Source organism: Dermacentor variabilis, chromosome 7 (assembly GCF_050947875.1).
Source record: "Dermacentor variabilis isolate Ectoservices chromosome 7, ASM5094787v1, whole genome shotgun sequence".
Taxonomy (NCBI): domain Eukaryota; kingdom Metazoa; phylum Arthropoda; class Arachnida; order Ixodida; family Ixodidae; genus Dermacentor; species Dermacentor variabilis.
This window is the reverse complement of record NC_134574.1, coordinates 58,827,863-58,844,084: the sequence shown is the minus strand read 5'-3', so window position 1 is coordinate 58,844,084 and position 16,222 is coordinate 58,827,863. Positions and strand designations below refer to the sequence as shown.

The 16,222-nt window shown below is 45.8% G+C and overlaps 1 protein-coding gene and 1 long non-coding RNA gene across 2 annotated transcripts in view; one reads left to right on the top strand and one right to left on the bottom strand.

Annotated features, from left to right (window-relative positions):
• The window catches only part of LOC142589065 (uncharacterized), a 58,272-nt gene that overhangs the window by 22,254 nt on the left and 19,796 nt on the right, over positions 1 to 16,222 (bottom strand). The window contains exon 2 of the mRNA XM_075700851.1: positions 8,867 to 9,021. Coding sequence (XP_075556966.1) covers positions 8,867 to 9,021 — 155 coding nt within the window. The remainder of the gene's footprint in view (positions 1 to 8,866; positions 9,022 to 16,222) is intronic.
• The window catches only part of LOC142589066 (uncharacterized), a 65,478-nt gene that overhangs the window by 42,834 nt on the left and 6,422 nt on the right, over positions 1 to 16,222 (top strand). Inside the window, exon 2 of the long non-coding RNA XR_012829810.1 lies at positions 8,209 to 8,392. This is a non-coding gene — a long non-coding RNA (uncharacterized LOC142589066). The remainder of the gene's footprint in view (positions 1 to 8,208; positions 8,393 to 16,222) is intronic.

Here is a 16,222-nt window from a genome sequence, read left to right as displayed (position 1 = left end):
CAAAGAGGTTCATCGAAGATCAACAAGGTTCGAGTGAAACGTAACCAGTGCACCAGATGGGATAAAATAGTTTCTGCGAATAACGGTCTCTGCCCCGTCCAGCATATTAGATACCCATGTCCCATGTCGGCGTGAAAGAGGCCCGTTGAAGAGCGGCACGTATGTACACATCGTCACATGCTCAGTGACCCGAATTGATGGGATGGCTGGTTTTCAATCCTGTTGCCAGACAGCGAAATGCAGAGCCGAACAGCAGCCCTCAAGCTAAGCTTTTCACCACAGATTACACAGGGACCCGGATAGACAGTAAAGCGGGTATATAAAAACATAGATAGATAGATAGATAGATAGATAGATAGATAGATAGATAGATAGATAGATAGATAGATAGATGAATAAATAGATAGATAGATAGATAGATAGATAGATAGATAGATAGCACACCGGTAAATGCATGAAGTACCAAAAGAATGCTAACGCATTAATACTTGTAAGTAATTGTAATTGTCTGATACTACAGAAAGCATCATCTGGCATAAATAAGCGTCCCTACATTATTACATATTAAGGCACGTTGCACAATTCTAACTACGCACATGGACTGACTCCTGCTTTGTCAAACCCCCCCTCTGTAGGCTAAATTATTACGATGAGCACTATTTGTCTTACAAGGGGGTTGTTCGCCTAGCAGCACTAGTTCTACGTTGTAGCGGTAGGCTTAAAGAGATTGGCGCTACATCGAAACGGGGAAAGAAGGAATTCTCGTCGTCTTCTTCTCTTGCACCAGCACCATGCCCACTGACCAGTGCCTTCAGTGCAATCACTCCCCACCCAATAAGTAGCAATCCAAGCGGCCTAAGGACAGGAGAACAGGTAATGGCACTGCTTGAGCCGGGAGATAGACAATTTCCTGGATGGGATGACGCTGGTCGGAAGGTATTTCGTTTGGCTCGATGAGGTAGTTCACCGCGGATGTTTGTTTAAGTACCCCATAGGGACCGTGGTACTTGGAGAGCGGCTTGGAGGAAAGGCCTGGAGGAGTAGAGGGCACCCACAAGCAGACCAGCGAGCCAGGAGCAAAGCACGTAACCGTAGTGGATGAATCGTGGCGAATCTTTTGGCTACACTGGTCCTGGGATGTGAAGGAACGAGCAAGCTGGCGACATTCTTCGGCGTAAGCAGCCGCTCTAGAATAAGTCGTACACTCCCAAGCATTTGACCGGTATGGTAGAATCGTGTGCATAGTGCATAAAGGTTCGTGTTCGTAAAGGAGAAAAAAAGGAGAGAACCCAGTGGTGCTTTGCGTGGCGGTATTGTAAGCGTAGGTGACGAAAGGTACAATGCGATCCTAATTCGAGCGTTCAGATGAAACATACATGGCCAACATGTCGTCAAGGGTGCGGTTGAAACATTCTGTCATCCAATAAGTCTGATGATGATGTGCTGTGGTAGTGCGGTGAATGATGCGATACTCCTTTAGCAATGCTGAAAGGACGTCGGAGAGGAAAACGCGACCGCGGTCGCTCAGTAATTCTCTAGGTGCTCCATGGCGTAAAATCAGCTTTTGAAGGATAAAACTGGCGAGGTCTTTTGCTGTGGCTGATGCTGGGGATGAGGTTTCAGCGTACCGCGTGAGGTAGTCGATAGCAACAATAACACAGCGGTTGCCGCTTGGAGTGTTGTGAAGCGGACCGTAGAGGTTAATGCCGACGTATTTGAACGCACGCGCGAGGCATGGTAAAGGGTGCAAGGGGCCGGTGGCATGTTGAGGTGGCGTCTGGTGTCGTTGGCATATGTGGCATGACCGGTCATACTGGCGAACGAAACGGTACATACTGCGCCAGTAGTACCGAAGCTGGAGGCGAGAGTACGTCTTTAACACACCAGCGTGGCCGCATTGTGGGTCGTCGTGGAACGTGGCGCCGATGTCGGAGCGGAAGTGTCAGGGAATAACAAGCAACCACTTGCGGCCGCTCGAATTGTAGTTGCGGCGGTACAGCAGGTTATCCCGAATGATGAAGTACGGGGCTTGACGACGGAGCGTCCGAGAGGTAGGCGCTAGCCCCTGGCTAGACAGGAAGTCAATTAGCAAAGCGATCCATGGGTCTTGGCGCTGCTCTGATGGCATGCCGGAAAAGTTGAGGGCGAAGGCACCGCAGGTGGAAATAGACGAGTGGACAGGACCAGAGGGCAGGGGTGACCGGGATATAGCGTCTGCGTCTGAATGCTGTCGGCCTGACGTGGAACAACGCGGATGTTGTAATCTTGTAGGCGCAATGCCCAACGGGCAAGCCGACCAGTTGGGCCAGTACACATAAGGACGAAATATCCTGATAGCACAAATTATGGCCAGACATTCCTTCTCAGTAACTGAGTTGTTGGCGTCGGCTTTGGTAAGGGTGCGGCTGGCATACGCGACGACGTACTCTTCGAAGCCATCCGTGCGTTGTGCAAGAACAGCGCCGAGCCCGACATTACTAGCGTCCGTATGGATCTCAGTTGGAGCAGAGGCATTGAAGTGTCGCAGTACTGAAGGCGCGGTGAGAACGTCTCGCAGTTTTTGGAATGCGTCGTCCCACGCCAGGGACCATGCTCATAGGTCAGAACTGCCGGTGAGAAGCTGCGTCAAGGGGGCGATGATAGAGGCAAAGTTACGGACGAAGCGTCCCAAATATGAGCACAGGCCGATGAAGCTGTGAAGCTCTTTCATGGTGGTTGGTTTAGGAAGCTCGGGTATGGCGCTAAGTTTCGTGGGGTCCGGAAGGATACCGTCCTTTGAAACTATATGGCCGAGAATAGTAAGCGTGAGAGCGCCGAATTGGCATTTCTTCAAGTTTAGTCGCAGTCCTGCAGTGGAGAGGCACGTGAGTACTTGCTCGAGGTGGCAGAAGTGCGACACAATGTCGGTGGGAAAAACTACAATGCCATCTAAATAACAGAGGCACGTTTTCCACTTCAGTCCTCGAAGAATGGTATCCATCATTCGCTCAAAAGTGGCAGGCGCGTTGCATGACGGTGAATTCATATAGCCAATCATGTGTTACGAAGGCTGTCTTTTGGCGATCGGCCTCTGCCATTGGCACTTTCTAGTACCCGGAGCGCATATCCAGCAAGGAAAAGAATTCCGCTCCCTGCAGACAGTCCAAGGCGTCGTCGATGTGCGGCAGAGGACAGACATCTTTGCGCTTTATTTGGTTAAGGCGGCGATAGTCGACGCAGAACCGAATGGAGCCATCTTTTTTTTAACGAGGACAACCGGAGATGCCCAGGGACTGTTAGAGGGCTGGATGATGCCACACTCCAGGATTTCGTCAACGTGCTGGTCGATGATACGACGTTCAGCAGCTGACACACGATACGGACGCTGGTGCAATGGAGTTTGTTCACTGTTGTCAATACGGTGAACAACTGCGGATGCTCGGCCCAACAATGGTTGATCAATGTCAAATGAGGAAAGAAAACGTTGGAGGAGCTTGATGATTTCTGTGTAATGCGCAGACTTGAGTTCTGCGTCGACCGCACGAGCGAAGACGTCTACAGGGACATCGGTCGCGGCGGAAGGAGTGATGGCACAAATCGGTAGTGATACCGTATCACCAAACAAGGTGACCGCGAGAACGCAATCGAAAGCTTCAGAGGTACCCAGGCACTCACGGCGGTGTAGGGATGATGGGCAGGCGGACGGATCGCACACGTAAAGGGCAGCAGAATTGTCGCAAAAAGTGACGACAGCAAACGGAAGCAGAAAGTTCCGGCGGTGCGCACAAGTGGCCGACGGTGTAAACAGATGCGTTCGCAGCAGAGTTACATGACACAGGAACCAGAGCGACGGAGAAAGGTGCGATATCAATGTCAGAGGCGGCAATAGCTTTAGGAGAAGAACGGTCATCAGGGTCGAAGCACAGCACTGATAAGGTCAGTTCGGCACGAGGGCAGCCGTTAAGAGCTTGATTGACAGATAGGAAATTCCATCCAAGAATAACATCGTGTGAGGAACGAGATAGGACGACAAATTTGATAACGTTCATAAAGCTTTGAATGATAACCCGGGCTGTGCACGACGCTGAAGGCTGAATGTGATGTGACGTTGTCGTACGTAGAGAAATAGAAGTAAGGGGAACCGTCACTTTGTTCAAGTTGCGGCAGAGTTTCGCTCTAATAATAGAAACGGCGGCTCCGGTGTCGATAAGTGCGTGTACGGTGGCGCCGTCTACGGAGAGCTCAATTTCGTTCGCCGGTGCAGAATGCGGCCTTGGAATGTTTGACGGAAACGCAGTTTTTGCCTCTGCAACTGCGACGGTTAGTTTTCTTCTCGGGCTGGGCTGGGTCGGCGAACGATCGGGAGAGTGGATCGGTGACGTGGGGAAGGCGACCGGCTTGAATCGAAGGGGAGGCGACTGTAAGATGAGTCCAGAGGAAGGTTAAATTGGTCCTAACCAATCGTGGAGCAGGCTTGTAGCTTGAGGTGCAGCCACTGTCATGTAAAAGGTGGCTGCAATGGTGGTAGAATCGTGCTACGTGGTCCGTAAAATGGCAGAAATAGCATATTGGCCGGTTGTCAGGTGTACGCCATGCGTTGACGACAGGGGTTCCAGCGGCCGAGTAAGGGGCGACAATCGGGCGTGAAGGTGGCGGCGGCACATCGAAGATGCCAGCGGCCAGAGCCAGAGGAGCGTAAGGCCGGGCGACAACGTCAGTGTATGTTAGCGGCCCAGCTGCAGGCTGCGGAGGAGGGGCAGATGGCAGCGCCGCGGCCATTTACGTCTGAATGGCGTGACGAATTGAAGGAGCCAACGTTGTCGACGGCTCGGGTGTGCTGTTCGCCAGAGAGAGCTGGCGTGCGAATTCTTGACGGAGGAACTGCTTTATCTGCGCCATTAAACAGAGATGTCGGCTGCGTCGAGGCCGAAATCCAACGGAGATAGATCCGCGGTGTCCTGCTCAGCAGCGTGTGTTGATGCACGCAGCTTGCGCAGCTCGTCGTACTGCTGACAAAGCTGTATGACCTCGGGTATCGTCCGGCACTCTTCGCGACGAGCATCTGGAAGGCATGGTCATCGATAACTTTCATGACATGCTTGATCTTGTCAGCTTCGTCCACAGATGAGTTGATGCGCTTGCAGAGCTAGAGCACGTCTTCAATATAACTGGCGAAGGTCTCCTCCTGGCGTTGACCAAGCAAGCGCTGTTCAGCTCGAAGCCGGCGAACGGCGGGACGGCCAAAGACCTCTGCCAAAGTTGTCGTGAGAGCCGACCAGGTGGTGAAATCGGCTTCATGATTGCGGAACCACAGGTTTGCCACGTCAGTCCAATAAAAGATTACATTTGTGAGCTTGGCGCGGTCGTCGCACTTATTATAGGCGCTTACACAGCCATATTCGGCTAGCTAGTCTTCCACGTCGTGGTCGTCTGTGCCGCTAAATATAGCCGGATGGCGCTGCCGGACGACGCCAGAGCAGACGATGGCCGGGGGCACTGAAGCAGCAGCCTGGGACGGTCCCGCTACCAAATTGCAGTAGCTGGTGGTAGCGTGGGGGGGGGGTGTCCAACGAAAGGGGTCTCAATAGTCAAGTGAGGGAAAAAAGGAAAAATGCAACTGTCTTGATGTGCTATGAATCAAGGCAGGAATTAGCACTAGTTTGCGATACATCACTCTACGGTGATGGTGCTATACACTTCCAGAAAATGGGAAAGCATGAGAGGCCCATTGCTTACTCATCCGATGTATTGATCAATGTTCAACAGGGCTACACTCACACAGAAACTGAAGCCTTTGCTGTAGTAGTTGGGCACAAAAAGTTTTTAATTGTCATATGTTCATACATTTGTCATTTATTCGTATCAGTAGTCTTTAGCTGGTCTTCTGGCACCGGTGATTTCAGCAGCATTAATGCAATTCTGGGCGCTATTGCTAGCAGCATACATTACCCGTGGGAATATCGAAAAGGCACTGCTGTGGGAACTACTGGCCCTCCTTCGCGCTTGCCGATGCAAACAAAAAATATGTTTTCGGTTCTGTGATTTTCTTTTCTGCTGTAGACTGGCTACCATTAAGTGTTGCTGATATACAGAGGGGAACTCGTATAGGTCGCCTTTTGTGAAAAGCGCTTGACTACACGTCGAATCGCTGGCCAGCGTACGTGGTACATAAGGCTTTGTCTGTTTTTTTGGTTCGGCTAGATAAATGGTCCACAGATTGGCAATGTGCCTGTGGGGTAACCGCATTATTATTCCTCAATGTATATGGGAGAGAGTGCTCCACCTGCTCACTGACTTGGAGAGGCAAAGCAGAAGGGTGGGTCTAAAAATTATTCTGCAGAAAACTAAAGTAATGTTTAACACTCTCGGAAAAGAACATCAGTTTACGATAGGTAGCGAGGCACTGGAATTGGTAAGGGAATACATCTACTTAGGACAGGTAGTGAACACGGATGCAGATCTTGAGACTGAAATAATGAGAAGAATAAGAATGGGCTGGGGTACGCTTGGCAAACCTTCTCCGATCATGAACAGTAGGTTGTTATTATCCCTCAAGATAAAAGTCTATAAACGGTGCGTATTACCAGTACACACGTATGGGGGAGAAACCTGGAGACTCGCGAAAAGGGTTCTACTTAAATTGAGGACGACGCAACGAGCTATGGAAAGAGGAATGATAGGTGTAACGTTAAGGGATAAGAAAACAGCAGATTGGATGAGGGAACAAATGCGAATTAACGACATCTTAGTTGAAATCAAGAAAAATGGGGATGGGTAGGACATGGAATAAGGAGTAAAGGTAACTGATGGTCATTAAGGGTTATGGACTGTATTCCAAGGGATGGGAAGCGTAGCAGGGGGCGGCAGAAAGTTAGGTGGGCGGATGAGATTAAGAAGTTTGCAGGGACAACACGGCCACAATTAGTACATGGCCGCGGTAGTTGGAGAAGTATGGGAGAGGCCTTTGCCCTGCTGTGGGCTTAACCAGGCTGATGATGATTATGATGATGCGACAGACTACGTGTGCTAGGCCTTCACGTACGATAAATCAAGAAGGCGACACATACCTTATGCATACTCCACCAACAAATCGAACAAGTAACACACATGATAAAGCGAATTAGGAACAACCGACAAGGACTCCTAGAAAGGGATGTACTCCGAATCGTACACGCCCTCACAACTGGCAGATAAGCCTACCACCTCCTGCATCATTACCTGACCCAGACCGAGATGCACCAGATGGACCGCTTCCCCCGTATGGCACTAAAGACAACGCTGGGACTACCAGAATATGCGTCCACGCAGCTCCTAATAGGAGCTTGGGTACACAACACCATCCGCGAACTGATCGATTGTCACCTTACCCGCCGAATGCAACCTCTACAACGAACAATGCAGGGGTGCCAAATTCTATCCTGGATAGGATACAAAACAACAAAAAAAACTACATCAGAAAGACAGAACACTTCTTGCTCTTAGCATTCGAAACAAAACTCACCTGGCCACAATTACCCGGAATATGTACCCTGACCGTCATGAAGGCCGAAGACAGGTAAGAGCACAAGTCCTGGCTCGCCTCTTTGGCAATGACACATCGGACACACCGGTCCTATGCACTGATGTGGCCCCGTATCCACAGAGACGTGCCCTGTGCCTAGTCGTACTAGATATTAGGCACATTCTAAGGGCTTCTAAGGACAAATTCTAAGGCGGCCACGCTCAAGGCTGTCAGCAGTGGTACGGCAGAAGAGGTTGCTATTGCCCTAGCCATTTTAGACGCCACAATCAAACCAGCGCCTCATCGACCCATCACAGTGCTCACTGATTCACAGACCGCCTGCAGGACATTGGCACAAGGAATGGTGACAGCGTACGCACGCCGCATCCTTGCATAATCACACCCCACAGCCTCACACAGGGTGCGTATTGTCCTGACACCTGGACACGCCTGTCTCTATGATAATGAGTGTGCTGACACAGTAGCCCGAGAGTTTGCTAACCGGGCGCGATTGGAAGAGCTGTCAAACACAGACAACGCACAGACGGAACCACTGAACTAGACAAACTCTTAAACATTACAGCTGTAGCAGGAGACACCACATAATTCCCTTAACCAAGAAGGCACCGTCACTTAGCGATAGCTTCAAACTAATTCATTTCCATGTCTCTTTCATCTTCACCACTTCCACCCCACACAATATGCATCCTCCTCTCTCTACTGTGCAGCAAAGCTCACAGAATACCATCGCATCTGGGAGTGGCCACGCCCTTCGGGTTACTCCCCCATCCCTTCACATTCCCCCAGGAGACTGCGCTGACCAGCTTCGACCTGCAAGAGCAGCGACAGCTGATCCGGCGGGCACGCGGAGTGGCGCGAGCCAATGTGGACATGAACAAGCGTTTACACCCTGTGAGGAAATTTTCCCGCCTCATAAGAAATCAATGTTATCTCTCACTCTCTCTCATTTTCCACTTTACGAATGCATCGCTATCCTTATATGTCAACATGTGTGTTCAGTCTGCGTTTTGTTACTTAATTCTCCGCCGTGCATTACCTTAGAAACGAGACGCACTTTTTAATGCCTTGCAATTTACCACGTAGTAAGAAACAAGGATTCGAGAGCGTCAACAGCCTGTTAATTTTGTTTGTCCATTCTATTGTCATATCTTCCTTTCCCATGTCAGTAAACACGAGATGAATGTCATTTATAGTCCTGTGCTGTTCACTGCAGATAAAAATGATATCTAAGCCTTCACGTGGCTCGTGAGGCATCGGCTTCCGTTTTTGATGATAAGCAGCCGCTAGCTGTAGTCGCAAGTGGTAAATTAGAAGAAAACAATTTGCTCATCCGGTCACCCGACGTTGATGCTCTGACATACTCACCAAGAACGGCCTAGCTCGTAATGCTGTAAATATCTGTATTCACCAGGTTTTAGACACCGTAGCTCAACGTATGCACATTTATACACCTGGTTGCTGCAGCTAACATCGAAAGAACGATAGCGTGTCCAAAGTTTTTGCCCCTGTGTATGCAGTGCCTGAAAAGATAAAAAACATAATTTCATTATTAGAAGCTACAAAACAAGTCATTCTGAAATAACACCTTCTAGTCATTCAGCTCAGGCAAACAATATTTTCTGCTCTGTTTTCCAGTGAAGGTCTCCGTGCCAAATTGTTGCCAACAAATTACGTTGTTCCTCTCTGCCCTTGCGCACGATTCCATTAATGGAATGCGCGGGCTCCGCAAGGTTTACTGAAAGAGAGACATGCAATTAATTTTTTTGCGTGAGCTGTGTGCCGCCACAGTGTATGAATTCATCGAAAAGTAGCAATGGGTGATACGTGGGGTTACATAAATTACACTGTCTTACATATTAGTGCTCTAGATGTTGCGCAACCACTCGTATTATATCATCTCGCTTGTTTAGTAGATACGAATGATGGCTGTTATTTTGCTCCCACTGTTTTTGTGAAGTCCACCTGTTCCCGCCATCATAGCTGTCATTGACGGCAGATGCACTGACTGTCCAATGGCCACACAGTTCTTGGCGGATCTCTTGGCTACATTCTCACACAGAATAAATCACCAACAGTCTTGCAGAAAGGCACACATTGAAAATGAAAATAAACATTTTGGAGGCAGAGTTGAACGTGCTAGGAAGACTACACGTGGTTTAATGGAATTAGAAACCTGATGTACAATGGCCATACCCAAAAATTTCCAATTTTTTCACAGAAGTGAAGATGTTTATTGAAAACTCAAAAGATAGTAACAAATTAAAATCAGGCATGTTAAGCGAGTGACACTTTCAATTTGCTACCTTGAACTGAGGTGGCACACACGAAGGTTGTACGTAAAGCAAAAAGTGATATGTAAAACACAAATTGAAAGGGTCTTCCTTTTGTAGCCATTCGCATGGACGGTAGATCACGAGAAACCCAATGACGGTCGCATTAGAGTCCTCACATAATACCAACAATGTTTTGTTTGCTAGAGCTGCACGTGAAAGTTGTTCAGCAAAATCAGCAGGGCTAGTCTTTGCGCACTGTAATAAGGGCACTCACATCAAATATGACATATTGTTTCCTTATCGGTACAGTGGTCACAAGCAGAGGTGTCAGGCAAACCTAGGTGGAAGGCGTGGACATTGGCACATGCCACGCTCAACTATGGCCTAAATATAGGACCGTGTCTGAGGATGCTGGGCTCAAACTAGGACACGTCTCAAGTGTACTTGGCTTCATTCATGTGAGGTATATGAGCACCGAAGTATTCACAGCCTCTTCGCATCATCTCTCCTTCATGGTAGGAGTATCAGCTGCCAGTCTTCGTCTTGGGATAACCAAGGATGCTTCGTAGATTCCAACACTTCATTTATGCAAGAAGAAATCGACACAAAATATCTAGACCAATCACTAGTGGCTATTACGGAGAATACGCCATTATGTTTACAAGGGACAAGTAACTTTACAAACAGCAGGAATAAGCATGAAATGAGCTTCTAAATAGTCGCAATTAGTTTATACTATTACGAGAAGATAACAACAAAAAGCACAACTGGTTACCTCCCCAATGACTTTTCAGAAAAATAGAGTAACGCATAATTCTACTGGCGAATGTTTCCAAAAAGAAAGTATGCCAAAACGGCCAGTAGTAGGTCATCAGCTTCATAATCATCATCAGCCTGGCTACGCCCACTGCAGGGCAAATGCCTCTCCCATACTTATCTAACTACCCGGGTCACGTCCTAATGGCAAGTATGATACGCTACGTATGCTTTAACTTGTCTAGAAAATGGTCCATACGTAAAAGAATAGTTGTGTTTGTTTTAAAAAGTTAGCTTTATTTGATGAAGGCAAATGCTTCTTTTCCTATTAATCTTCTTGTCAAACTCATTGCTAAGGTTTGTGCGAAAGAACTGCGACATGTTATTTATTCAGATTGTTGGTTAGTTGTTACTTCCAAAATTGTGTCCTTTTGGTAATACGAGACGAAGACAAAAGGTGGAGACACCATAAGAGGTATCGTCGTGCAAAACGAAAGCATCATTAGAAGCTTTTGATTTGCATAAAGAATCAAATTTTATTATCCTTACACTATCGAAGGAGAGTTAAAGCGACAGACCTGAACATGGTTGTGTGTTGAAACATATAGCTATATAGTGTATAAGTTATGTATGCGCTGCCTGCATAATTGAAATGCGGTATACTGTGTCACTGCTGCATTTACAATAAATATTCGGGCTGAGCACTACTCTTTACAATTTCTTACAATTAAATGATTTGTCACAATTTTATACAATTCATTAGTATTTCTGCCCAGTCGGCTAGCGTTGTCATACATTATTACCACAGTTGTTGTATGAGCCTGCATTGGTACCCCTTCCTTTTAAGACCACTGGAAAGGTTGTTCCCGTAAGGTAAACAACGAACCAAACAAAAAGATAACTTTGTCTTACTGTATCGCATTGAAATTAAACTGGAGACGACAAAGCATGCAACAATAGTTTGGGCTAACGAAGATTATTAAGGGTAAAACAAAAACCAAACGTTCGCATGAAATACATTATATGCTAGTTTATTTAAAAGGCTACATATTTAAAATACTCATTAAATAGACACTAGAATAATGAACTTAAAATAATCAAGAGTATCGAACGCACTTTCGCCACTGAGAAATACAACTGTCGCCAGCAAGTCATGATGGAGCCCCGAGTTTATTTCCTGTGAAGAAAACAAATGCTGCTACCTTCGAATGCCGCGCAGAAAAGCCATGCTGCCGAAAAATGAAAATATTTGGCACGCGTATCGCTACATCATCAACATCATCTTAATCAGCCCATTTTATGTCCACCGCACGACGGAGGCTTCTCCTTGCGATCTCCAATTCCCTCTGTCCTGGGACAACCGACACCAGCTAGCGCCTGAGAATTCTCTAAGTTCATCAGCCTACATTGCCTTCTGCCGTCCTCGACTGCGCTTCCCTTCTCTTTGCACCCATTCTGTAAGCCTAATGGTCAACCGGTTATCTAACCTACGCTTTACATGTCCTCCCCATCTCCATATTTTTTTTTCTTTTAATGTCAATTAGAATATCGGCTATCCCCGTTTGCCCTCTCATCCATACCGCGCTCTTTCTGTGTCTTAACGTCATGCCGAACATTCTTCGTTTCATCGCTCTGTTCGCGGTCTCAAACTTGTTCTCGAGGTTCTTTATCAATTTCCAAGTTCCTGCCCCATATATTTAGCACCGGTAGAATGTAATGATTGTACGCCTTCCTTTTCAGAGATAGTGGTAAGCTTCCAGTGAGGATGTCATGATGTCTGCCGTATGTACTCCAACCCATTTGTATTCTTCTGTCAATGTCCTCCTCATAATCAGGGTTCCCTGTGAGTAATTGACTTAGGTAAATGTACTTCTTCACAGACTCTAGAGGCTGACTGTATATCCTGAACTCTTGTTACCTTGCCCAAATATGGAGCATTGTCTGATAAATGGAGTAATTTTACACATTATACGCATGTGCAATATTTGCAAGTTCATGGTGGATCACGCCACAGTAACTTGGAAATATCGACAAAATGGGTAAGCGTCCTTCCACAGTGAGATGTAAACTCGTGGTAACTTCAACATGCACTATACGAATGGTGCTGCAATGCTGTCACTACACTGAAGCCTTCGACTTGGAGGAAATATTGCGGTGGTTTGTCATCAAAAGAACGAGCAGCTCTACCACAGCTGTCGTCATCCTTGCAAAAGCCGCCACCACCATCAAGTTGAAAACGCCACTACACAACATCGACAGCAGCAGAACATGTAGCCGTTCGGGTCGGACAATGTATTATTTTGAAGACAGCACTCTTCCCTAATGCTTTTGGTAAAGGCAATTCAATCTGTCTCTTACTACCGAGGTGTTTTTAAGCTGAGTTTGTCAGAATGTTATGATATATAAATAATTCGGATAAGATCTTGAATATTACAGGTTCAAAAATTCTACAGAACCCATCTGACAATGAACGTTGACGTGAAGCTATTAGCAATGAAGTGATCATCCTTACCGCCTGCGCCTACACATAAAATGTGTGAGGTGTGTATGCGGCTGTGCTCTTGTTCATCGCTGCCCACTGGACACGCTATGCCATCTAGCGGCGTGGACATGAAGTACGCGTGAGGCGAATGCGCAAATATACTAGGTTACCATTATTTGGCGTTGAGGAATTTTGTGAAGAAGCTTATGGCAGACAGCATTATTCTTGCGTTCATCTCTATTATTCGAAAGACAGACGTTACTGGCTCGAGAAATCGATACACTCATTCAACTAATAGTGAGAACTTCACTAATTAGCTTCCTAATTAATTACTTAAGGGGTCATATTGCAAATGATAAGTTGTAGCCGGTGAGTTTCAAGGTATATTGCCTTGAAATGAATTACCTAGATTTTTCCTCTTTCAGTGCAGTATTTGCAGTATTTTCGAAAATTTGGGAGAAAACAGATCTGTGCTCAAGCTAATTTTGTACTTGAATGCATACACCAGCGTTTTGCTAAAAAGAAAAGTGCAACAGCAGCTCATTGTTTCGCGAGTTTGGTGGCGAACATCTCCAAAGTAGTGTCATCTGAAAATGCATCATAAGTGAGTACACCTTCCATACTCACCGGCTAACATTTGTAAGTTACCTTAAGAGCCGCAAAGTAATTATTTGAGAAAGAATTTAGTGAATTGAGTGCATTAGTTGAATATGTGTGGTGATATCTCGCGCAAGTTATTTCCACTTCTCTAAATATCCCCCCCCCAGCTCAAGAACTAGTACCATGTTCTTTGGAAAAGGCAATTTTTTTCCAGCCAAGCTGTTAGCCTCGCTAACGTCGCGACTGACTTGTCGGATTTTTTTCGTATCCTCGTGTGTGGTGCACACAAAACAGAAGCGGTAGCTTGAAGACTTTGTATGAATTTCCGCGCAACGAATTCGCCTTTTCTCCTGCATTCAATAACCCTCTGTAGCTATTATGTTTGAAGCTTGTGGGCCAGTCGGGCTTCATGCATTTTTATTACCCAATTAACGTTTCATCTAGTTCAATATTTCACGTGCGCTTGGCGGAGCAAGATAATGTATACTGAAGCACGAGAATGTATACGGCACTTCCACACGCGTACGTGTGCTGTAACTCAATTGTTATATCTGCGCTTGAGTAACCTCGACTAACGTCGATGGTACTTGTCCAACAACGGATACAGCATCGCTGTACTTCCACTTTCACAGAGTGGAATGGAGGTGAATTTCTGTTAATTACTTGCGCCCTTCATCTTCTAGCATCTTTCTCTCCACTCTCGCCCTGTCTTGCCGTAAGATGTAGGCAAACTCTTCTTTGAAATAATAAAACGCCCGATCTCTTTTTCCCCGTCAAAATATACCCGTATTAATTTATTTACACATTCTCTGGGTCACATGGCATTACACAGAGTAGTTGTCTAACAATAAATTATTACTCAGAACCTTGATTCCCGTGATCATAATGTCGGCTCAGTGCTTTATTTATGGTGCGCAGACATAGGAATAATTCTCAGTGGTGTAGTTGATTTTACAAAATCTGTTACATTTAGATTGCCTGCTGTTGATCCATGGCGTATCAGCCACTAGGTGTGGATCCACTCTGGGCTGTACCTCCAGAGTGGGTAATAGTTACCGTAACGCAGTTGCTATAGCATGCCTAATTATTTATGCATATGCCTTCTATAACTCTCGGTGCATCCACCTGACATCATATCACGGGTTTTTCCTCGACAAACACGCACATCGCCTTACATCGCTGAGTTCATGTTCAATAGAATCGAACACACTGCTTTTAGTTCTATAGCGTTAGGCAAACTGCTTCTGTTCGCATCAATGTAATCATTTGCTTTGATTCTGAGCAACAACATTGGCACTATTGGCAACATTGGCATTAGCGCTGTTCGCTTCAGCATTCTGGGCGAAATAAGTTTTGCTTTGGAGCTGAACCGCGATTGAACCGTTTTCTTTAAATGGATTCAATAGTTCGCAAGAAATGTTTGGTTTGGCAAAGAATATAGAAAAAATGCGGGTAATATTTGTCTTCTTTTCTGGTTAACTTCTTAGTGCAGACAACGAAATTGGACGTTTAAAATATTACCTATTGTGTGCACTCTGATTTATAGTTCCTCTTTTGTTTCGTTCAAATATTCATGGTGGATCTAACAAAAACGTATACTCATGTGTTATGAGTCTTCCCAATTTCACAACGCCCAATGCGATAGCTACTGAGCAGTGCATAGCAGTCTTGAAGCAAAGGCATCGCGAATGTTGCAGAACTGCGAATCACTATTGCCACCTCGGCGGTAATTACACCTCAGCCGGGTCTTTTCTACATTATATTTTGACTTGCCCTGAAATATTACTTTCACCCCAAAAGTAAACCTTAAGAAATTCAGAAAACCCAAAAATATCGAAAGTTGAAGTCACTGGTAGCAATAATACGACGTGCTACCAATATATTTATTCTGCACACGTGTTTGGTTTAGCTACTCATGAATTCTTCGGATAAAAAGAGAAGGTGATTATCGTGTATAACTTTGTCCAACAATGAAGGAAGCCTATCCGATATGGTCACTGTGTTGCGGCTATTGCAAAATGTAAAATAAGACAGTACACACAAGCGTGATTACGATCTGGGAAATTTATTGAGAAAATGAATTACTAAAAGTTACAGGGTCTCTTAGGACCTCCCTTATCAGGTGAACGGCCAAAGCCTACTCTTATTCTCTTATCATTCGCCCCTTTCTTCTCTTTGTCTCTTCTCTTTCTCTTCTTTCTTTTAGTCATTACTGCTCACTACTAAGCATTCTTAGTCATTTATAATCAATTGGGGTCATTACAAGCCGTTGTTAGACATGTTGGTCATATCCTACTCATAAGTAGTCATTACAAGTAATTTCAGTCATTATTAGTCATTACTGCTCATTACTAAGCTATTTAGTCATTTCTAATCAATTGTAGCCGTTATAGACATATGGGTCATTTCATAGTCGTTACTAGTCATTACAAGTCATTTCAGTCATTATCAGTCATTACTGCTCACTAGTAAAGATTTTTAGTCACTTGTAACCAATGCTGGTCGTTACAAGCCGTCGCTGGGCAAACTGGTCATTTCGCAGTCATCAGTAGTTACTACAAGTCATTAGTGGTTATTTGAGTCATTATTACTGGTTACTAGACATTTATA